We start from the raw sequence: 25,418 nt of genomic DNA, 5'->3' as shown, positions 1-25,418 counted from the left end.
TGTTGAGAGCAGCATTACGTTTATACCAATTAGGATAAGGCAGTGGGTTCCATTTACTATCTTTAAATTTATTAAAATAACTAGACCCAAAATTATTTGCATCCACTCAGGTGATGCTTCCAGAGTACCCCCCCACCCCCCCCCAAAAAAGAATTGTTTTCCAGACAAGAAGAGAAATGTTTCAAAGCAGTCATGTAACCAACCACAAGTACGCTGGAAGAAACACCATCTCAGCTTCCAGGAGCAGGAAACTCTCTGAGTGGCGCCCTCTGCTGCTTCTGCAGTGATAGTGACCACAGTGCAATAAAACTAGGAGACAATTTCCTCAAGAAAAGACCAGTGAGGCAAGAGGGAGAAAGTAATAAAAAATAAGCAAGCCCAGGTATGGGCATCTCTTCTCTGCCTGAAGCTTTCTTTGGTACACAGACAGGTACCAGGGCTATGGAAATAAACGTTTCTTAGGGTATCCCTCACACAAAGAGACATGGGAGTTGGTGGACAAATGTGGAAGTCTTGCATGCCCAATGGGGGTGATTCCGAATTTCTTGCACACAGTTTCTCTGAGATTCCCCCAGCATGAGTGAGCATACAGCTCCCACTGTGGATGGCTTTTCTACCTCCCTTGCCTATTTCCCCACTTCCTCACTTTTATTTCTTGGAACCATCTTCCAAACAAAGCATGAACTTCAAAAAAAGAAAGAAACATGGAGCATAGAAATGATTTTATTTAGTTGGAGTTTGGATAAGAGATGTGAGAACCACCTCAAAATTCTCTGCTTATGTGTGCAACCAACTGCCTTAGGCAGAAAGCTTAGCTAGAGGACTTTGGCTCAATTAGAATTCAACCTGGGAAATTTCAGATCCAGCCTACTGATGATTCCTGACAAATCTCAATTTATTCATGGTGCACATTTAAAATGTAACAGTAGGGGCTTCCCTGGTGGCCCAGTGGTTGGGAATCTGCCTGCCAATGCAGGGGACACGGGTTCGAGCCCTGGTCCGGGAGGATCCCACACGCCGCGGAGCAGCTAAGCCCGTGCGCCACAACTACTGAGCCTGCGCTCTAGAGTCCGCGAGCCACAACTACTGAAGCCCGTGCACCTAGAGCCCGTGATCTGCAACAAGAGAAGCCACTACAATGAGAAGCCCGCGCACCGCAACAAAGACCCAACACAGCCAAAAATAAATTAAATAAATAAACTTATTAAAAAATATAAATAAATAAAATAAAATGTAACAGTAATCTTGCTGCATTTGGAGCTTTAAAAGTGAAAATTCACGACTGAGGTTTTTAAAGGAAGTGCCTACAAAGAGTTTGCTGTTTATTTCAACTCTTTCATAAAATACAATTGAAAGTACAGGAACAGGGCTTCCCTGGAAGCACAGTGGTTTAGAATCCGTCTGCCAATGCAGGAGACACAGGTTCAAGCCCTGGTCCGGGAAGAACCCACATGCCGTGGAGCAACTAAGCCTGTGAGCCACAACTACTGAGCCCACGTGCCACAACAACTGAAGCCCGTGTGCCTAGAGCCCATGCTCTGCAACAAGAGAAGCCACCACAATGAGAAGCCCACGCACCGCAATGAAGAGTAGCCCCCGCTCGCCCCAACTAGAGAAAAGCCCGCATGCGGCAACGAAGACCCAACACAGCCCAAAATAAATAAATAAATTTATTTAAAAAAAGAAACTATAGGAACAGAGACATGAACAGAACAAGCACTATCTTCAGCACCATACGCAGTTATGGGATGGTCCTACATCCTTCTCTTGGTTCAGTGATTCTCAATCATAGCTGCATATTAAAAGCATCCAGAGAACTTTTTAAAAATTAACAAACCCCAGGTTCCTCTCCCAGGAATTCTGTTCTAATTGTTCTGTGGCAGGCCTCGATGGCCATATTTTTTAACCACCTCCCTTCCCAAGGTGCCTACGATGTGCAGCTAAGACCAAGAATCCCACTTCCTCTTTCTATCCTCCTCTTTCTGCCAAAGCAGTCAGAAATCATCCACGAAAACACAGACAGAGACCAACATCAGGACAAGTCAACCAACAAGTGTTGATTATCAGCACCAGCAGGACTCAACACTTGAGATTAAAGCAGCAAAAACAAATGGAACCACTCCATGCATATGTAAAGCGTCAAGCTCTTTCTAAAGCTAAGGTGATCAGCTTAATGCATTTGCCTGGGACTTTCCCAGTTGCAGCCCTGAAGGTCCCCTGTTTCAGGAACCCTCACCTCTGTCCCAGGCAAATGGAGGTTGGTTAGTCACCCTAAAAAGCAGACAAGTTTAACATCATGGGGTTAAACCTTGTCTGCCTATCTATCTCTCTTATCACATTAAAACAAATACTCAGGTTTCTAATTAGTTTAATAAATTTTACAAAATCTGCCTGTCTTCAGAGATGATCCTCCCTAGGTGGTTTAACAATAAGTTGCCCAAGATCCACATGAGAAATTCCTGCTTAAATTAACTCAACACGACCATAGATGGACATTAAAATTAGTGGGCAAAGTGTGAGGAGAAAGAGGATTTGCATAGTTTGAAAGTATTTATTCACTACAAAGTGAAAAGTAGGAACTCTCCAGGGGAAAGACCTGGTAGACCCTATCTTAACTAAATCAAGGTCAGCATCGCCAGTAATAAGCCAAACTAACGTCATAAACATATGATACACCAAGGACACAATATCATTTCTGTGTGGTATTCTGGCCAAATTGCATAATCTCATTCCAGTTGTGCGAAAATATCAGACAAACCCAATTTGAGGAACGTTGTACAAAATAATTGATGAGTACTCTTCAAAAGTGTCAGAAAGACCATCACAGATTGGAGGAGACTAGGAGAAATAATAACTAAATCAATTTGGGATCCTGGAACAGAAAAAAAAGGTATTTTTGGAAAAACTCGTGAAATTTGAATAAGGTCTGTAAGTTTTATTAATATTGATAGTATTATACTGATGTTAATTCCCTAGCTTTGATTACTGTACTACAGTATGTAACATGTTAACATTTCGGGAAGCTGGATGAGTATATATAAACTACGTACTATTTTTGCAACTTTTCTATTAAGTCTAAAATCAGTTCAAAATAAACAAGCTCTCAAGGTTGATGTTATTGTAACCTAAATTTTAGGACCTGTCATCACCCTAGATGGTTTGGGGTCTATAGTTGTACTATTTGCATTACTTTTACTTTCCTTAGTTTCCAAAATCAACACAAAATATTAATCACCAAATATAAATTCTGGAAATATCTTTAACCAAGGGAATATATGTATAATGGTTTAAAACACAATACACAGAACTGATTCCATACAGGGAGAAGCCTAGAAATCTTTAGCCCAGACTGCTATACACTGGTGGTATGACCATAGGAGAAAGTCACTTCTATTTCCTGGGTCTGGGTAAAATCATCAGTAACTGAGAGAGTGAAACACAGGATGGTCCTGTCTATCTTCAAAATTCCATGAATCCATTATATAATCTGTTCTTAGTTTCAGCAAGATGAAAATAAAAAGTAAAAGACTACCACCATTTAATTAAAAGTTTTGAGGGCCAAGGACATAACAGGCAATTTGGCTGGTAATAGTAAATACATGAAAAAATACACAACTTCACTAAGAAGCAGAAAAAATGTAAATTTGTTTTCAATTATCAGTGTTTAATACTAATACCCAATATTAATGAGAATAAAGCAAATGGACACACTCATATTCTCTTAGTAGCATAAACCTGTAAAAACTTTCTGAAGGACATTTTGGTAATATGCATTAGAAGCTACCAAAATGTATTGATCTAAGTAATTCCATTTGTTGAAGTATTTCCTGAGGAAATAACCAAAGATGTACACAAATATTTAGTGGAAAGAAGGTCATTATGGATTATTTATAACATCAAAATCTAGAAACAACACACATTTCTAACAATAGAAGAAACTAATCATTAAAATGATGTGGTTAAAAAAAGATTTAATGAATTGGAAAGATGTCTGTAATAATTTAAGTGAAGGTTATAAAGTAGTATTTATTATATAATACCATATATAGAGATATCTATGAAAAAACTGGAAAGTTATACAGAAAATATCAAGAGTGATTATGTGAGTGAGAAGCTTATCAATAATTTTTTTTTTGCTTATTTATTATATCTAAATTTTCTAAATGAATCTATTACTCTGTAACAAAAAGAAGTAATAAAAATCTAAATCATGGGCTTCCCTGGTGGCGCAGTGGTTGAGAGTCCGCCTGCCGATGCAGGGGACACGGGTTCGTGCCCCGGTCCGGGAGGATCCCGCGTGCCGCGGAGCGGCTGGGCCCGTGAGCCATGGCCGCTGAACCTGCGCGTCCGGAGCCTGTGCTCCGCAACGGGAGAGGCCACAACGGTGAGAGGCCCGCGTACCGCAAATAAATAAATAAATAAATAAATAAATAAATAAATAAATAAATAAATATCTAAATCATGTTTTCAGGCTCAATGAATTAAGAAGATTTTAATGATATCAATAAGTGAAAACAACAGGATAGAAAATTATATAGGCAATATGGCATCACTTTTGTTGGAAGAAAGGAAGGAAAGAAGGGATGAAGGGAGGGAGGGAGGGAGAAAAGGAAGGAGAAAAAAAATCCCAGAAATTTAACACGGAGTTTAGCTCTAGATGGTGAAACTGACTTTTTTATACTTTCCTAAGTTTTCAAAGTATTTTTATAATGAACATGTATTGCATACAAGAAGAAAGGCTATTTCAGAAAATGTTACTATTGCCACTTTGTTGGGAATTTAGGGTAAATCATCCCCTAATCACTAGCAAGAATCCCTAGCTACATCAGTAAACTGATATTTCCCAGTTTACATAGTGGTGCCCGGCAGGGCGGGGGAATATGAGTATCTTTATGAGGGTTAATTGCTTTTGTTTCCAAATAAAACTAAATTTGGTCCTAAAAAGATATTTGGTGACGTTATTAAATATATTCATATCTCCCTGTTTTGAAATCACGATGCTGTCCCTGTGTTTTAGGACTAAAGAATGGACAAGGGCTGAACAGAAGTTAAATAACATCTAGCTTTAATGCTGTATGAGTTTCATCCTTTACACGGGGAGGACAAGTGGTCACAAGGTCCCTAATACCTTCTAGGGGTGTGGACCAAGAGGGAGGCCTTGGCACCCCCTGTAGGCTAGGGGACCTCCCCGGGGTAAGAGATCTACAGCCTGGCAACAACGCCCCAGCTGGCTCTGCTCCCAGAAAAGCTCAAGCCCCTCCCTGGGAGGATGGTGCGGTTCCACTACCACCTCACGGGCAGCTGCATCACTAGAGGGCAGGCTGGTTCACGGATCCCAAAACCCCAGGATGTCGGGAGGAGCCAAAGGGCCCTGTGACTAAAGTCTGGAAGCTTCCCAAGGCACACTGCTGTCCACCTGCATTCAACGTCTGAATGGAAATGCTTCATTTAAATCACACAAAAAATTACCTTTTCTTTCAAAGCTTTCCTCTCTGACAAAGCAAACGAGAGCCAGGAACTTGGTCACCTCTTTTAAATAAAGAACTGTTGTGTTATTCAGCTTTATAATGGCTGTTGATTCCTTGTCATAAGGGGTTCCTGCTCCATCTTCTTTGAGACTAAATGGGGACAGAAACCAAAACATATTTGACCATTGAGAAAGAACTTCAGTTTGTAACCCAGCGACGGAGACCAGCTTTCAAAAAGAGAACGATAATCATAATGACAGGGAGTTTACACTTACAGTGCCTTTCGGCTAAAGATCTCAGAAACCCCCGTTCACAAGAATGTACACAGCGTATGACAGTCACTTTCCTACTGACACACTGAGTGTGGTGTGTCAGCTGGGCAACTCTCCAGGCACCTGAGGAACACAGGTGAGGGATGGAGGTCAGTTCTTCTCCCCTCCGTGGCCCACAAGGGCTTCCAGTTTTCTCTCGTGACAGAATAACCAGGCTGCCCAAAGCACAGCCTGATGAAAGACCAAGAAGGGGTGAAGAACTGATCCAAAACAAAGCAGCCTGAAGAGAAACGGCGGCAAAATGCTGGGCTAGATCCTGGATCCAGCAAAAAACTGCTATGAAAGATAGAATTGGGACCTTTGGTAAAATTTGAAAATGGACTCTATACTAGATAAGAGTAACGCAGATATGTTAAATAAGTTTAATTTGAAAGTTAAAACTGTGATCCTACAAGAAAACATCCTTGTTATAGGACATGATTCCTATAGAATCATGTTACAAATTCCTCCCAATTAGTTCAGCAAAAACAAACACGTTCAGTCATCCCTCACTATGGGGGCGGGGGGGGTGCTTGGTTCCAGGATTTCCCCCAGCAGATACCAAAATCTGCAGATGCTCAAGTCTCTTATATAAAACGACACAGTATGGGCTTCCCTGGTGGCGCAGTGGTTGAGAGTCCGCCTGCCGATGCAGGGGACACAGGTTTGTGCCCCGGTCCGGGAAGATCCCACATGCCGCGGAGCGGCTAGGCCCGTGAGCCATGGCCGGAGCCTGTGCTCCGCAACGGGAGAGGCCACAACAATGAGAGGCCCGCGTCCCGCAAAAAAAAAAAAAAAAAGACACAGTATTCACATATAACCTACACACATCCTTCCATATACTTCTTTTTTTTTTAACATCTTTATTGGAGTATAATTGCTCTACAATGGTGTGTTAGTTTCTGCTTTATAACAAAGTGAATCAGCTACACATATACACCCATATCTCCTCCCTCTTGCGTCTCCCTCCCACCCTCCCTATCCCACCCCTCTAGGTGGTCACAAAGCACAGAGCTAATCTCCCTGTGCTATGCGGCTGCTTCCCACTAGCTGTCTATTTTACATCTGGTAGTGTATATATGTCCATGCCACTCTCTCACTTCGTCCCAGTTTACCCTTCCCCCTCCCCGTGTCCTCAAGTCCATTTTCTACGTCTGCGTCTTTATTCCTGTCTTGCCCCTAGGTTCTTCAGAACCTTTTTTTTTTTTTTTTTTTAGATTCCATATATATGTGTTAGCATACGGTATTTATGTTTCTCTTTCTGACTTACTTCACTCTGTATGACAGTCTCTAGGTCCATCCACCTCACTACAAACAACTCAATTTCGTTTCTTTTTATAGCTGGCTAATATTCCATTGTATATATGTGCCACATCTTCTTTATCCATTCATCTGTCAATGCACATTTAGGTTGCTTCCATGTCCTGGTATTCTAAGTAGAGCTGCAATGAACATTGTGGTACATGACTCTTTTTAAATTATGGTTTTCTCATGGTATATGCCCAGTAGTGGCATTGCTGGGTCGTATGATAGTTCTATCTTTAGGTTTTTAAGGAACCTCCATACTGTTGTCCATAGTGGCTGTATCAATTTACATTCCCACCAACAGTGCTAGAGGATTCCCTTTTCTCCACACCCTCTCCAGCATTTATTGTTCGTAGATTTTTTGATGATGGCCATTCTGACAGGTGTGAAGTGATACCTCATTGTAGTTTTGATTTGCATTTCTCTAGTGATGAGTGATGTTGAGCATCCTTTCATGTGTTTGTTGGCAATCTGTATATCTTCTTTGGAGAAATGTCTATTTAGGTCTTCTGCCCATTTTTGGATTGGGTTGTTTCTTTTTTTGATATTGAGCTGCATGAGCTGCTTGTAAATTTTGGAGATTAAGCCTTTGTCAGTTGCTTCATTTGCAAATATTTTCTCCCATTCTGAGGGTTGTCTTTTCGTCTTATTTATGGTTTCCTTTGCTGTGCAAAAGCTTTTAACTTTCATTAGGTCCCATTTGTTTATTCTTGTTTTTATTTCCATTTCTCTAGGAGGTGGGTCAAAAAGGATCCTGCTGTGATTTATGTCATAGAGTGTTCTGCCTATGTTTTCCCCTAAGAGTTTAATAGTGTCTGGTCTTACATTTAGGTCTTTTATCCATTTTGAGTTAATTTTTGTGTATGGTGTTAGGGAGCATTCTAATTTCATTCTTTTACATGTAGCTGTCCAGTTTCCCCAGCACCACTTATTGAAGAGGCTGTCTTTTCTCCATTGTATATTCTTGCATCCTTTATCAAAAATAAAATGACCATATGTGTGTGGGTTTATCTCTGGGCTTTCTATCCTGTCCCATTGATCTATATTTCTGTTTTTGTGCCAGTACCATACTGTCTTGGTTACTGTAGCTTTGTAGTATAGTCTGAAGTCTGGAAGCCTGATTCCTCCAGCTCCGTTTTTCTTTCTCAAGATTGCTTTGGCTATTCGGGGTCTTTTGTGTTTCCATACAAATTGTGAAATTTCTTGTTCTAGTTCTGTGAAAAATGCCATTGATAGTTTGATAGGGATTGCATGGAATCTGTAGATTGCTTTGGGTAGTAGAGTCATTTTCACAATGTTGATTCTTCCAATCCAAGAACATGGTATATCTCTCCATCTGTTTGTATCATCTTTAATTTCTTTCATCAGTGTCTTATAGTTTTCTGCATACAGGTCTTTTGTCTCCTTAGGTAGGTTTATACCTAGATATTTTATTCTTTTTGTTGCAATGGTAAATGGGAGCGTTTCCTTAATTTCTCTTTCAGATTTTTCACCATTAGTGTATAGGAATGCCAGAGATTTCTGTGCATTAATTTTGTATTCTGAAACTTTACCAAATTCATTGATTAGCTCTAGTAGTTTTCCGGTAGCATCTTTAGGATTCTCTATGTATAGTATCATGTCATCTGCAAACAGTGACAGCTTTACTTCTTTTCCAATTTGGATTCCTTTTATTTTTTTTTTTCTTCTCTGATTACTGTGGCTAAAACTTCCAAAACTATGTTGAATAATAGTGAGAGTGGGCAAACTTGTCTTGTTCCTGATCTTAGAGGAAATGGTTTCAGTTTTTCACCATTGAGAACGATGTTGGCTGTGGGTTTGTCATATATGGCCTTTATTATGTTGAGGAAAGTTCCCTCTATGCCTACTTTCTGCAGGGTTTTTATCATAAATGGGTGTTGAATTTTGTTGAAAGCTTTTTCTGCATCTATTGAGATGATCATATGTTTTTTCTCCTTCAGTTTGTTAATATGGTTTATCACATTGATTGATTTGCGTATATTGAAGAATCCTTGCATTCCTGGGATAAACCCCACTTGATCATGATGTATGATCCTTTTAATGTGCTGTTGGATTCTGTTTGCTACTATTTTGTTGAGTGTTTTTGCATCTATATTCATCAGTGATATTGGCCTGTAGTTTTCTTGCTTTGTGACATCTTTGTCTGGTTTTGGTATCAGGGTGATGGTGGCCTCGTAGAATGAGTTTGGGAGTGTTCCTCCCTGTGCTATATTTTGGAAGAGTTTGAGAAGGATAGGTGTTAGCTCTTCTCTAAATGTTTGATAGAGTTCGCCTGTGAAGCCATCTGGTCCTGGGCTTTTGTTTGTTGGAAGATTTTTAATCACAGTCTCAATTTCAGTGCTTGTGATTGGTCTGTTTATATTTTCTATTTCTTCTTGGTTCAGTCTCAGAAGATTGTGCTTTTCTAAGAATTTGTCCATTTCTTCCAGGTTGTCCATTTTATTGGCATAGAGTTGCTTGTAGTAATCTCTCATGATCCTTTGTATTTCTGCAGTGTCAGTTGTTATTTCTCCTTTTTCATTTCTAATTCTATTGATTTGAGTCTTCTCCCTTTTTTTTCTTGATGAGTCTGGCTAATGGTTTATCAATTTTGTTTATCTTCTCAAAGAACCAGCTTTTAGTTTTATTGATCTTTGCTATCGTTTCCTTCATTTCTTTTTCATTTATTTCTTATCTGATCTTTGATTTCTTTCCTTCTGCTAACATTGGGGGCTTTTTTTCTCATTTTCTAATTGCTTTTGGTGTAAGGTTAGGTTGTTTATTTGAGATGTTCCGTGTTTCTTGAGGTAGGATTGTATTGCTATAAACCTTCCTCTTACAACTCCTTTTGCTGCATCCCATAGGTTTTGGGTTGTCGTGTTTTCATTGTCATTTATTTCTAGGTATTTTTTGATTTCCTCTTTGATTTCTTCAGTGATCTCTTGGTTATTAAGTAGTGTATTGTTTAACCTCCATGTGTTTGTATTTTTTACAGATTTTTTCCTGTAATTGATATCTGTTCTCACAGCATTGTGGTTGGAAGAGATATGTGATACAATTTCAATTTTCTTAAATTTACCAAGACTTGATTTGTGACCCAAGATATGATCTATTCTGGAGAATGTTCCATAAGCACTTGAGAAGAAAGTGTATTCTGTTGTTCTTGGATGGAATGTCCTACAAATATCAATTAATTCCCTCCCATACACTTTTAAGTATCCTTAAGTTACTTATAATGCCTAATACAATGTAAATGCTATGTAAATGGTTGCCAGCATGCAGCCCATTCAAGTTTTGCTTTTTGGCATTTTCTGGTTTTTTTTTCCTGAATATTTTCAATCCACTGGTTGGTTGAATCTGCGGATATGGAACCCACATGGAGGGTCAACTGTATTAGAAAAAGAAAGAAAGAGCAAATATGGCAAACTGATAAAAATTGGTGAATCCCAGTGAAGGGTACATAGGAGTTCACTGTACTATTCTTGCACATTTTCTATAGATTTGGAATTTTTTCAAAATAAAAAGTTAAATAAATAAATTGGTCTATTTACGAAAAGGTGTTGCCTGCAAACACAAATGACTTGGGTTTGAATCCCAGCTCTCTTATTTATCGTATAAGTTTGGGCAAATTGAGTAACTTCTTTGAGCCTCAATTTCCTCAACTGTACATGAACAATAATTACCTCAAAGTTTCCTAATGCAATGAAATAATACATATACAGTGCTAAGCACAGTGCTGAGAGCATATAAAATGCACAATAAATGCTAACTGCTATGATCATTATTAATATGGCCTTAATGATCAAAACTGAGCCCTCTGAAGCCACTGATGTAATCAGTTATGTATCCTTCCTTTATAGGCAAAGGAGCACGTCTTGTACCTTTTCCCTTATCTGAAACTGTGTATACGTTTTCAGAATCCCAGCTGAGATTCTTGAGCAGACCAGGTCACCTGCTTCTAAGGTCTCCAATTACAGGGCTGCCTGCTTCCCGGGCATGCATCCCCGGCCACTCCCTGCAGGCCACACGGGCTGGCTCATGGCTGCTCCAGCAAACAGTCTCAAGAAACCCCAGAACTCACGCCCCATTTGTGACCCATACCCAGACCGGTTCTTACTGAACCGGGCGGGCTCCCAGGAACACTGCACTCGGCAACAGAAAAGCAATCTACCAGCAAGGCCCTGCTCCCTCCTCCGCCCAACCCCTCCCTCCCCGTGTTTGTTTTAGCTGGATAAAAGTAACTCTGATTAACATCATTTATATGAACAACTTACCACTTATGTCTAATTACCATATAGCAAAATAATGATTATGCATATCATTAAACATGTGCCAGATTAATTGTGTTGTTCATTGTATTTGATTACGACAGCCATCTAGACTGTAATCAGGGTAGTTTCAGCTTCCATGACTATTTCAAGGTCATCCACTTAGAGTTTAAAAACAAGAGAATACTGCAGGGCAGCGATCGTGGAAAATAAGGTCTATTTCTAAAGGCGGTGGCAGTGTTTAGTAAGAATAACAATAATTAATAATAATTATAATGGCAGCTATCCAGGGTCCACCAGGGGAAGCCTAATGATATTGCATCCTCACTACAGTCCTGTGAGGTAAGAATCACTTTCCCTGTTTCATAAGGGAAGGGACTGTGGGTGTTCATGTGTGTATAACAGTTAACAGAAAGAGTCTAAACTGAATGGAAGAGAAATGGTAAGACTGAGGCTCGCCCAGAAGCTGGCAGAGGAGGCTGTGTAAAGCGAGTCACAGCCAGTGAGTAAAGAGGAAGATGAAGGAAAGCTTTATCTCATCAATGGGTGTGTGAGGATGTGAGATTCAATATGAATACAAGGCAGCAACAACGCGATGCCTTAATAAGATAGACATACAAGGTCACACCTACTCACTCTAAAACACCCTGAATTCAGCAAATTCACAATTATGTGGAATTATTTCTATGTCTGGTAACAGAATCAATTTTCCCCATGCCTGTTTATTTTATATTATTTTAAATGTACAAGAAGTTCTGTTTTATAAGAATATAAGATAATAATAATAAGCAGGTAATGTTGTTTGCTTACTTTAATAATTCTCTGCTATCCACCATAGAAGACAATCAAAACTATATTGGAAAAACAAACAACTCAGCAGTTATTTCATGTAATGAAGAAAATAATAAAACTGTGGTAAACATGAGATATTTATGTAGAATCCAAGGATCCTAGTGGTCTCCCTCAAGTAAATACATTATGATATGACAACAGATTTTTCAGTAGAGGAAGAACGTATCAGACTTGAGCTCAAATACAATACTAATTCTGTCCCTTATTGACAGTGTGAGCAGGGGTTAGAAACTTAACCACTCTGGACCTCAGTGCCCCATCTATAAGATGGTGATAGTAATTCCTGCCTCGAGGAACAGTGGAGAATTCAATGATAATAATGTGGGCAATGAAATTATTAGCATAATGCCAGGCATTTACTCAATAATGTTTTGTTATTATTATTACATACGAAATGGTGTATTTATAGATCTGTCATTTCAAACAAAAGTATTAAGATCAAATAAGTAAATGCAAAATTCTCAAAAGTTATGAAAGAAAAGTATGGCTCAATTGTAGCCTTTCAGAATGTTCTACTTACCCATAAATACAAGAAATGTCGATAACCACATCGATCATGTCACAGCAGAGCTCATAGGTTTGCATATCCACAGGGGTACTATCAGTTGCAATGTAAATCTTACTGACCACATCAAAGAGAAACGCCTTTTCAATTCCAGAATTCTGAAACAGAAAAGGAGATGCGGCCTTAAAGGGACAGCTGATTGCAGAGCATGTCATGGTTACATAAAACGATATGCCATCCTCAGTCTCAAATATGAACCAGCAAAAATTTAGGTTGTTCCATTTTATTACAATTTAAACCTCATTGTCATAAACTTCTTTATAATGGATTTGCACAAGAAATGAAAACTGGAATTATCACGAATTATTTACTTTAGGTAAACAAATTAAGTAGTGTTTCCTGACTCTTAGAAATGTACCTGCAGTTAGGAAAAAGGCCAAGTAAAAAAAAAAAGCATTTTAAAAACTTTAAATTTAAAAACAGATTTAAAAAATCTAGACAAACAAACTCAAAATTGTGCAGTGAGAATCAATGTGAATACAACCAAAGGTCTGCCTTAATTCTATTTTGTGAAGTTTGACTTGACGTGGTGGTGTTTAGGACTCAGCCGGACAGCACATCATTCACAGTGTTAAACATATTTTTAAAAATTCAACAGTATATATCTTATAGCCAAAACCAACTTTTATGCTCCCAAACTCTGGTAGGATTCCATTAACATTGAATGATTGCCTACAACTTGAATAAACATTCCGATTACACAAGTGAAGTACAGGAATCGTTTTGGCAGTTACATTTTAAAGGCCCTAAAACAGTACATAGGCGCAATCTTCAAAAATAATATTTCAGTGAACTTGAAGTGCTGTAAGAGCAAGTGGAAATAAGATCATTTTCACTCTTGCAATGTTATTCTTAAATTCCGCAAATGACTCTAACAGGACAGTATTATTTACTTACTGAGATAAAGATGTTTAGCAAATTCTCCAGGGTGGGGAGTTGTGGAATCAGCTTCTGAACCACTTTGCTAAAAGCTTCAAATATTGAATGATCATATATGCTTGTCAGATAAAAGCTGAAAGAAGAAACAATATTTCATCACTTTTTACCTCTGACTGAGGAATAGACTGTTCAGGCTATGTCATAACACCAGAATCATGCCTTCTGTATTTACTGCACACACATTCTAGCCCCCTTCAGAATTCAAAACAACCTCAGTAAAAAAAATGAACATGTCTTAACAAGACATTCCTGCCCAACTCCCCAAAGCAAGAACTGTGCCCATTCTGATCTGCTGACTGGCTGGACTACAGGAGGCTTAAAAATGCAGCCCACGTGCTTGCTTTGGCAGCACATATACTAAAAATGCAGCCATATATGCCTATATCAGCATCCTTACATTCTGCAAGAGAATCCACACCAGATCATCTTTATACACACCTCTCATGTTAATAACAGTTACGTTATTGATACTAAAGCATCTAATCTTTCCATTTTTCCAATTTGCAAAATGAATGATGCATATATATACTACCCCACAAAAATTAGAGCCATGGCTTTCCTCTGTGAATATTTCTATTTGAATTATTTTCAGAGGACTCCTTTACTTATGATTATAGATACTATCTATAACAGTAAACTTCAGTATCGATTGACTTCCTGGATGAAGTTCATGGGTTTTCTCCTATGTGTTTTTCATAGGGGGGAAAGAACCTTAGCTTTGACCTTTGGTCCAAAAAATTTTTTTAAAACCCCACCGCTTTTCCCAAAGATTAGAGTTGGCACATGCAAAGCTTGCTTTTCCCAAATACTACCCCAATGTCTACAGCACAAAACAGGGTACACAGCAGGGCTCTGTGACTCTAAATGACAGTCCGGGCCAAACCACTCCTGATGGCTCTGGACCCCAATGATCCCTGATGGGTTTCTGTTCTCACCTGAGGTGAATTTTTTCTAATCCAGCATCTGCAAGGTCATCATTTGCCCTCTGGTGAATATCTCTCTGGGTTTCAATTTTGTGATCATCTGACAGACCATCCACTTTGTGAATAAACACCTCGAAGTTGATGTCGGTGTTCACTTTGTAGGCCCTGGTCACCGTGAGGTGGAGCCTGGCCAGGGCCTCCATGTAATCGTCCTGGGAACAAAGCACACTCCTGTCAGGGAGGCTGCTTTGCTTCCCTTCCACATACAGTCTTCCCTCCCAGCTTTACTGAGGTATGACTGACAAACATTGCATGTATTAAGGTGACGACGTAATGTTTTAGTACCATTGTGTACCCATCTGTACCCATTGTGAAAGGATCCCCCAGTCAAGCTAATGAACCAATCCATCACCTTACAGGTTCCAGTTTTTCTCTTCCACGTACACTGTTAATCTTACAACCCCCTCCCAAAATATTTTGCAAATGCCCACATAAAAGCTGTTTCATAGAATTCAAGACTGAAAACTTAAGTTTTGTTAACAAAGAAATGAAAAAGAAAGGCCAGAAAAATACAGTTATGATTTAGCTTGATGACAGTCACAAAGGTCAGAGTTGCAGTTTTATGTATTGAAAATGACCACACACCATCCAGGACCTTCCCTGGAATACTGTCCCTCCAGGATTCTGAGTCTCTTGGTGAAATGTAATGAACAAGCAGGGATGAAAACATGATAGGGATCACTGGGAAGATGGGGAAGGAGCCAGGAGGAAAAAATTTAAGAACCACTGATCTAGAGCAGAGGTCAGCAAACCATGGCCCTCGGGCCAAACTGGGCCCACCTATTGTTTGTAAGTAAAGTTTTATTGGACCACAGTCACACTCATTTGTTTACACACTGTCTATGGCTGCTTTGAGGGTACAGTGGCAGAGCTGAATGGTTTTCCTCTGTGGAAACTCCTCAGAGACAGCACAGCCTGCAAAGCCTAAAATAATTACCATCTGGCCCTTTTCAGAAAAAGTCTGCTGACCCCTGGTCTAGAGTAATTGCCCCAAATAACACAACACTATTTTTTTCTCCTTCCTACAGATGATACCTATGTAATAATGTAATGAATGCCTGTGTATGCATCTCTCTGTTTAAGAAATCAAACATTAGACACTGAAGCCTTGTATGTTTCTCCCCATCCTCCCAGCCTATCCCATCACTCTACCCACACCCTCCAGAGGTAACCACTATCCTGACTTCTGCCTGTATCATCACTTATGTCTTTATACATTACTGCATACATATGGATCACTGAACAACATACAGAATTCATTTACATTGCTTAAAACTTTACAGAAATATCAACTTGCATGTGGATTACAGTTTGCCTTCTCCACTCACATTATGTCAGTGAGAATCACCTTTGTTGAAGCACATACTCTAGTGCATGATTCCTGTTAACTACTCTGTAAAATTCCATCGTATGGATGGTCTAAAATTTATCGCTCACTTGCCAGCTGATGAACATTCAGAATGTTTCCAGTTATGTGCTAGTTCAGATGATGATGACAATGTGCCCAATCTCACGCACACATCTCTGTGCCTGTCTGCAAGTTTCTTAGGGCTTACCCTGAAAGGAGGCTTGTTGGGTCATAGGAATGAGCACCTTGAACTTGACTAGATAATGTGTAAGAGCCCCTGATGCTGCAGACTCTCAACAACACCCAGCGTTGTCAGGTCTCTTCATTATTGCCAACTTGAAGGGTGTGAATAGGTCTTGTTTTTCCAGCAAAAAAAGGAAAGGGGGGAATCGCCTGGTGGTCCAGTGGTTAGGACCCTGGGGGCGCTTTCACTGCCATGGGCCCGGGTTCAATCCCTGGGGGGAACTAAGATCCTGAAGAAAGGGATCTTCAGGACAGAATTTAAAGGACTTTTCACCGCCCCCTGCCAATTCTGACTCCAAACCTGGACAAATACAGAAAAGTCAATAAAACAGGGGATGTTTTTAGGCATTCTTGTATTCCCCAAATTAAATTAATAAAAATGTATCCCTAGTTTTTAGATAAATCAAAATATTAAAGATACTAATAGGAAACTATGAAGAGAGACAAAGATCAAGCGGAGTCCTCATCCTTTGTACTCTAAAGAGTTGTTTAAAATGAAAAACAAATATTGGACACTGGGATAGCAGATTAAGCATTTTGGAAAAATTCCAGATTAATAATTTGTAGCACTTTTTTAATACCTTACAATATCTCAAATAAAAACTAAAGTCCACATACTGTACAATTCCACATACAGAAACTCTAGAAAAGGCGAACTAGTCTACAGAGAAAGGAAGCACATCTCATCAGCAGTTGCCTGGGGCTGGGGTCTTGGGGGCCGTCTGAGAAAGGACACAAAGAAGATTTCAGGGTGGGGGAAACATTCTGTATCTTGATTGTGAGGTGGTTAGAGGTGTATCTGTCAAACTTGTTGAACTGTGTATTTAAAATGAGTGCAATGTATTGCATGTAAATTACACTTCAAAAAATGTTATTCCTTATGTCTTTAACAGAAGAGAGGAGTTCAGGGCACATGTCTGTGAGAACACTAGCCAAAGTCAAGAGTGTTATCACAGTCTCAAAAGATTAGAAATCACTCCTCTAACCTCCCTGCCAAGCATATAAAATAGTCTGATTACCAACAAACTGAGGAAGTGGTACAGATCTATAAGGGCTAAAAATGACATGAAAAGAAACAAAAGACTTGATTTATTAGAGCAGAGGGATTGTGAATGATTTTTCTTCTACTGTGTTTGCTATTATCTTCTACAACCAATTTAAACAAGGAAAAATACGCTGCCTGGTTTCTATTCCAAAATTAGATCTAGGAATTAGAGGCAGGTCACAATCACCAACGTGGGTCAAGCCGACACTCTAGTTTGGATCCCAGGCACATGTGAAATGGCTCCCGGGGGCCGAGGGTGGCCCTGGAGATGAGGTCCTTTCTGTGGGCCGTGCCAGGGGGCTGGCAGTGTCACACGGGGAGCTCACGGGAAATTACTCTTGATGCTTTCATTCTCTTTTATTTTACAACATTCTGTGAGGACACACTTTCTCCTTGGTGATATATTTATCTGGCAATTCCGTGGTTGTGAGGAATTCGCAAGCAAAAAATAAAAAAGTGTGAGGTGTCAGACGAACATAGCACTGCTTAGAAATGAAGGCAGTGACATTCAAGAGTTGCCGAGACACTTCCCTCAAGTTTGGTTTTGTTTAGTGCTTGCAGTCGCATCAAGTAAAGATTCCCCCAAATGTGATTGTTATCAGCTGCTTCCAGTAGAAAAGCCTATTAGGCAAATTCTGGAAACTGCTTATTTAACGATTCCTTATTTTTAGTAAATGACAACTCTCAACAATGTTTTTTTCTACCTTTTAAAAAGTGTCATTTAAAAAGATGTATTTCTCATTCTTATACCTTTGTCCGCCCTACGGCCAAAACAAGACCCAACAAACCGAGAAACAAACTAAAACAAAGAACACATTTACCAACCACAATCGAAGGTCCACTTTTCATGCTCAGGTAAAATTAAAACCAAATTACAGTTCCAATTTAAAAATAGGCTAAATAAATGAATAAAAAATAAAAATAGGCAAGTGGCAGGGGGAGGGATAAATTAGGAGTTTGGGATTAACATATACACACTACTATGTATAAAATAGATGACCAACGAGGACCTACTGTATAGCACAAGGAACTACACTCAATATTTGTTAATAACCTATAAGGGAAAGGAATCCGAAAAAGAATATAAATATATAAATATATATATATATAAAAATATATATATATATAACTGAATCACTGTGCTGTATACCTGAAACTAACATGATATTGTAAATCAACTATACTTCAATAAAACAAACCAACCATAAAAAGGGGATCACTCTGAAGCAATAAAAATACCCCAAACAATGAAAAATAAACAGGCAAGTATGCCTATTTTAGCCATATTACAAACACCTGAGATAGAGGTGCACTGGAAATTCAAATTCCATAAATGTAAATTGCTATGTATGTACAATACTGTATTGAAGGAAGTATTCCTAAGCCATTGTCTTGAAGTGATGAGTCAGGGTTGGAATCTACTTACCCATGGGTAGGGCTACTACAGCTCCACAAGTTCACCATGCAGTCCCTTGAAACTAAAAGGCTGAGTTGAAAATTTCATTTTTATATTAAACAGGCACCTCATTCCATGAATGAATTTATGATACTCTCAGGCATGAGTAGTCTTGTCTGAGAATGGTTTTCTAAGAGTGGGCTCAGAACCATTATTACTAAGGGTCTTCACAGCCCTTCCTCCCTAACACCACTGGGCTCCTGAAGGGCTGGGAGTGCTTGGCCCTACCTGTCTGACTGTAGGTCCACAGTTGCAGGGAAACGTTGAGACCTGAGCTTAGAGTTGGCTTAGGGCATTCCTGCAGGACTTGTTGCCTTTTATTCCCCCACAGTTACAAAAGAGAGCCCTCAGGAGGGCCTTCGGGCTGGGCCACCCATTGGGGACACTTTCTAAGAGTCCCTGCACATGGAGAGTTTGAAGAACGTAAATGTCAAGGTCCCAGTCCTGCTACCTGTGCTCTTTGCTAAGACTGACCTGCTGGAGATGCATCTGTGGTCCTGCTGCTTCCCTTCCCCTCCTCCCCTTAAACCACCAGCTCTGCCCATACTTCACAGGAGAAAGGCCCAGGGTCTTAAAAACCCAGAGTGCCAAAGAGACCATTCAGAAGGCTGGTCTGAATACCAATAAAGTGAGCAATGCCTGGGTGATAATACGGTTCTTCACCAGTCAAGGGGCTCCCAATTCTTTGCTTTCAGCAAAGTTAAAGGAGGACACAATCAGGATGTCTACTGATAAACTATGAAAAAATAATATTTTTGTGATAGAAAATTGGGTAATTTAGGGGATATAACTTAGAAGGAGTTAAACAATTGAGTGAATGCTAGAACAAAACTCACCCCATATCCACCTTATGTGAACAAGTTTTCTCAGTACTTAACAGCTATACAAACAAAAAAAGAATTGATGCCAAATCCTGTCTTAGTCAAGCATAATACATGAATTAAGTGGAAAAAAAATATTATCTCAAATTTTACATTTTGTATTTAGTTACCTATAAAATACATACTAGTCATGCTGCTGTAATTGTGTACTAGTAGTAATTACAATAATGCTTCAGAAGAAAAATGTTCACCCTTAGAACTTTATCTTCAAAGGAAATAGTAAACATTTTGAAATGTAGATATATATGTATTTTTGTTATAGAGAACTTGTGATCTTTTATAGATGTCTGCCAAGAGTACCAGAGGGGGGGACATATCGTTGGTGTCACTGACCTGCACGGTGGTCCCTCCTGCCCCCCATCTGTGAGGTTTCCTCTAGGGTTTGCTGAGAGCACACAGTTCCCGAACATCGCATGTTGGTCAGGGCTGCGTGAAGGGAGCCTTTTCCCCTTTGCAAAGCCTGAGAGTCCCAACTGAGAAATGCTAGTCAGGTAAAAAGTCCTATTCCTGACTCTAAAAACCAAACCAAAGTGATTGCAAAGGAACTTGTTTGCAAGAAGGGGCTGCCTGGGGCAGGGGGCTACAGTCCCACTGTACCCCGAGACTGAGCCTTACCTGGGAGTCTATGACAAATATCAGTGCTCCTGTCCCCCGGAAGATCATCTCATAGTCAAAGGTAGGGTCAAAAAAGTCAATCTGCCCTGGGAAGTCCCAAATCTGAAAATTAACAAAGGAGCTGTTGGAAACGTCTTCCCGGCAGATCTTGTTCGTACTTTCCAAGAACAGGGTTTCGTTGGGAGACATTTTATGAAAGACAACTTTCTGGATGGATGACTTGCCACTCCTTCTCAGGCCCATGAGCAGGATCCTCGGCTTCACCTCCGTGCTGAAGGGGTCGCTAAAGTCCAGAACTGGAGAAACCACAAAACAAGAACGAGGGTGAGATGCTGTCACAGCGGTTAATGAGATGAGTTTCACTTCCGCCTCAGATGAGATTTATGATCCACAGACAATGCTACATTTCCAGATACAGAGAGCGCTAACTCCATCACCCTGCTCATGGAGGGGCCAGCTCTTAGAAAGTGCAAAACCCTGAAAAATGCTGCATCACCACCTCTCACACAATTTCAGAGGGCCAGAAAACCTGGGATATTCCCCATCACGTGCAGGGACTCTGGAGTGTGAAGCGCAGAGGTTTCCTGGAGCAGACTATGGGGGGAGAGAATCCAGTCTTAGCATTCCAGAGCAAGGTCCTTCTTTGCCCAGATCATCAGTCTCTGCACTAAAGAGATGTTTGTTTGAAACAAAGAAACAATTTTGGACTTCATCAAAATTTAAAACTTCAAAGGACACTTATCAAAAAAGTGAAGACAACCCAAAGAATGGGAGAAAACATTTGCAAATAATATATGTGATAAGGGTCTAGTATCCAGAATATATAAAGAACTCTTACAATTCAACAATAAAAAGATAAGCCAATAAAAAATGTGTAAAGGATTTAAATAGACATTTCTCCAAAGATACACAAATGGCCAATAACCACATGAAAAGATGTTCGACATCATTAGTCCATAAGGAAATGCATATGAAAACCACAATGAGATGCCACTTCATACTCACTAGGATGGCTAAAATAAAAAAGACAGACAATAACAAGTGTCGGTGAGGATGTAGAGAAATGGGAACCCTCTTAAACTGTTGGTGATAATGTAAAATGGTGTGCTTTGAAAAACAGTTTGGCAGGTCCTCAAAAGGTTAAACATTTGAGTCACCACATGACCCAGCAATTCTATTCCTAGGAATAAAGAAATAACATATGTCCAAGCAAAAACCTGTACATGAATGTTCACAGCAGCACAATTCATAATAGCCAAAAAGTAGATAGAGTCCAATGGCCATCAACTGATAAATGGATTAACAAAATGTTGTATATTCATATAATGGAATATTATTCAGCCATTGAAAAGGAATGAAGTACTGATTCATGCCACAACATGGATGAACATCAAAAATGTTATGCTAAATGAAAGAAGACAGACACAAAAGGTCACATATTGTTTGATTCCATTTACATGAAATGTTCACAATAGACAAGTCCATAAAGACAGAAAGTACTTAGTGGCTGCCAGGGGCTAGAGGGAGGGGGAAATTGGAAGTGACTCTTAATGGGTATGTGTTTTCTTTGGGGTGATAAAAATGTTCTGGAATTAAGGCTTCATGACTGACCCAAAAAAATAAGTAAAGAAAAATAAAAGACCCAGTATGAAACTTGGAAAAAGATCAAGAAAAGAAACCAACATTTTAAGAAAAAAGGCAGAATATAGGAAAATAAATATACATATATTTTTCTACATTTCTTTTTTGTTTCCTTCTGAGCTACACCTCATTATGTCTTTCTCAGACCCTGGTCCTGATCTAAGCATAATCCAGTACAGACTGGATTTATTTCCCTATTGCAACTAAGAATTTTTCCTGAAGTTCTACAATTATCTAAAACACAGGTTACTACCTGATAGAATCTTAGGAAAGTTCATTTACTATATATAATATTTTGATGTTTCACTTTACAATAGGTGCAGGGAAATACATAAATTTCAGGTAAAACAGTAAATGAATAAAGAAAAAGTAAGTAGCTGTACACAGACACTATTCCACTATAAGCAACATTTTACTCCCATCCTACCCACACACACTTTCCCCATTCAACTTAACCCAATTCAACAAATTGCAGATGATATGCCCTAGACAGAGTGATGTGGAATTAAACCACCCAAAAGATCACCAGCTTTCTTCTTCTTCATCAGGGATTATACGCTATACTTGCAGTACTATCATTACAAGTCAATCTTAGCAAAAGCAGGACATGAACTGAAAAAGAAAACAGGACTTCCAGTTGCAAAAATATCAGACTAAGAACATGTCAGTCTCCCCTTCCCATACTGAATCCCTAAGCACAATAGAAAAGGTATGAACAATAAATAAATAGATGAACAAATAAACACGGATAGCTGAGCTTGAGACCAAAGAGAGAACTCAAAATTGACAAATTACTGAGAAATCCCTAAGAAACACAAAGATCAGATGGAAGGGGGAACCTGCAGCCCTTGATTATGAATGGTAGGGTTCTGCAGGAAAAGGTAGAACTGGAAGCTCAAACAGCAAAGGACATGAAAACAACCAACAGGGTTGTTATTTGGAGAATCATAGTGAGAAGAGCCAAGCAGATAAACTCTGCACCTACATACACACTAGACTACACACTAGACTATCCTCCAAGTGTAAGCACTGAATGTAGGAGTGTAGGTATGAGAGGCAGGGCAGTGTCCTAGAGGCACTGATGCCCAGAAGGAACAGGAAGCACCCACAGTACCCCCTCCAAGTACTCTGACCTTCCTCACTGCAATGTGTGTGGAGTTCAAGAGGTGGAAGCAGCACCACCATCCTCCCTCTAGACATTTCCTCAAATGCCAAATATTTGAGGAAAGACAAGATTATAGAAGAGAATACAGACTCAACAAATGGAAGAATGTATACCTGAAGAAGCAGAGTTATACAGGAGTCAGAGTAAACTTTCAGGTATAATTAAAATACTCAGAGATCAGAGAAAACATGGCATTCATGAAACAAGAATAGACAGTTTCAGAATAAGAGCAGTTATGAAAAAGGGCCTTATGGATCTTAGAAATAAAAACACAACTGTTGGGCGGGGAGGATATATGGATTGAAAAGCAGAATAAACACAGATGATAAAATAAATTTTATCATCAATATGAAAATAAATAAATAAATTTATTTTTTAAAAAAAGGATGCACTCCTGGAAGAAAATACACTCAAATATAGTGGAATGCAACAAGCAATAGAAAACAAATTTTACTGAAACCTATTGAATTGAAATAAGTATTGATTTTAATTTTTTTTTTTTTTGGCTGCATTGGGTCTTCGTTGCTGCACGCAGGCTTTCTCTAGTTGCAGCGAGCAGGGGCTACTCTTCGTTGTGGTGTGTGGACTTCTCATTGCAGTGGCTTCTCTTGTTGTGAAGCACAGGCTCTAGGCGTGTGGGCTTCAGCAGTTGTGGCACACGGGCTCAGTAGCTGTGGCTCGCGGGCTCTAGAGCACAGGCTCAGTAGTTGTGGTGCACGGGCTTAGCTGCTCCGCAGCATGCGGAATCTTCCCAGACCAGGGATCAAACCCATGTCCCCTGTATTGGCAGGTGGATTCTTAACCACTGAGCCACCCAGCAAGTCCCTGATTTTAAATTTTTGAATAAAAATCAGAAACTAAAATTCCAGACAATGTAGACATGGGAGATTGGTGAGGGAGAGGTAGGCAAAAGGTAAGTAAGAGAATGCTACGGTCCTTGTTAGAAAAGCCCAGTTATGTATCAATTTTTTAAAATATAAGGATAAGTATCTCAAACTAGTAGAAGATATAAAATAGGGGTACCACATTTAATTATGTACAACTACAAAAATATTTAAGTACATAAAAATGTCTTTATTTCTTCCCAATGTATACTGTTGGATGTGGATGCAGACTGTAACTTCTCTTCAGCAGGGTCTGCAAGTCTCTGTGTGGCATGATCATTGACACTGGTGCCCTGGCGGTTGGATCTCCTCCTCCTGGGAGAGTGGGGAGGTGATGGAGACCACTGTGGAAAGGGGAGGGAGTGTGTATATGTGTTTGCATACATAGAGTGGCCGGGAAGTGAAATACACATACAGCTATAATATATACACACAGCTGGAGGCATGAGCCACCAAATGTAAACAGCTGGGAAATAGTGAGTCAGATCAGCAAGAGGACCATCAACTCTGTAGAGATCCCTTACACCCATGCAGATGTATTTTGTCATATTTAACTAGCATGTACAGAAATATACTGTGTGCCAGGGACCTCGCTAGACATAGACATCTCTACAAACTTTACCCACGCAATGAGGAGGTACAAGTCTGTTTTACACCTGAGGAACTTGGGAGAAGGAACCTGCCCAAGGATGCAGGACAGGTATGTGCTAGAGGCCTTACCCAGGGCCTTAGCCACCAATCGGCTGGCACTGTACTAAAACTGCAACAGAGACAAAAGAAGAGACCAGAAAATATCAGAGTGCCTTCTGCATAAGAAGAGTAAACACTGCTAGTGAAACTCTTTTACATTAACTTATATGTAGGTGGGTGCTGGTTCCCAATATAAACGTATTTTTTATTGTGGACTCACAGCCAAAAATGTTTGTAGGCCACTGCTGTTGAATAGGGGAGGTTTCTTACAGCAGAAAAGCCTACTGGCAAAAATCTTCCTTCTAATTCTCTCTCACTCTCTCAAATATCTCTACTTCTGAAACCCTGTGGGGTTTCTCAGAGGATCTCCTTCCACCGGAGGAGTGGTAGCAAGGAGCTTCCATCAGAAAAGGAAACACCCCAGCCTCCGAACCTCCTGCAGAGGGCTGCCTCATCCCACCCCGCCATGACATTTCCCTGAGTATCACGCGCTTGCTCAAGCTTGATAAGAACCACCTGAGAAAAATGAAAGCGTTAAAGAGGATGAAGGATGAGAGCGGCTTTGAAAGGGGCAATAAAAGGGCTAGTACTTTTTTTTAAAGGCAAATCAGAAAGGAACTACAGGAGAATCTGGGACTAGACATGGGACCCCAAAGAGGGCTCTTTAAAAGTGTCCGCGGGGGGTTGGAGGAAGTTGCCAGAGAGAGGTGAAATTTACAAGAGGGCAGTTTGTTCCTGTTTCATAAAGGTTCCCTGAAC

At 39.8% G+C, this 25,418-nt stretch overlaps 1 protein-coding gene across 2 annotated transcripts in view; it reads right to left on the bottom strand.

The window, feature by feature from the left end:
* Window positions 1–25,418, bottom strand: part of RRAGD (Ras related GTP binding D) — a 38,465-nt gene that overhangs the window by 3,859 nt on the left and 9,188 nt on the right. For both annotated transcript variants that reach the window (XM_004264820.3, XM_033418818.2), the window contains exons 2-6: window positions 20,280–20,575; window positions 14,644–14,843; window positions 13,667–13,781; window positions 12,725–12,867; window positions 5,470–5,618 (exon numbers count right to left, since the gene is read on the bottom strand). In XM_004264820.3, coding sequence (XP_004264868.1) covers window positions 5,470–5,618; window positions 12,725–12,867; window positions 13,667–13,781; window positions 14,644–14,843; window positions 20,280–20,575 — 903 coding nt within the window. The remainder of the gene's footprint in view (window positions 1–5,469; window positions 5,619–12,724; window positions 12,868–13,666; window positions 13,782–14,643; window positions 14,844–20,279; window positions 20,576–25,418) is intronic.

This window comes from Orcinus orca, chromosome 12, assembly GCF_937001465.1.
Source record: "Orcinus orca chromosome 12, mOrcOrc1.1, whole genome shotgun sequence".
Taxonomy (NCBI): domain Eukaryota; kingdom Metazoa; phylum Chordata; class Mammalia; order Artiodactyla; family Delphinidae; genus Orcinus; species Orcinus orca.
Note: the sequence above shows the minus strand (reverse complement) of the source record. Positions and strands in the feature narration are given on the sequence as shown.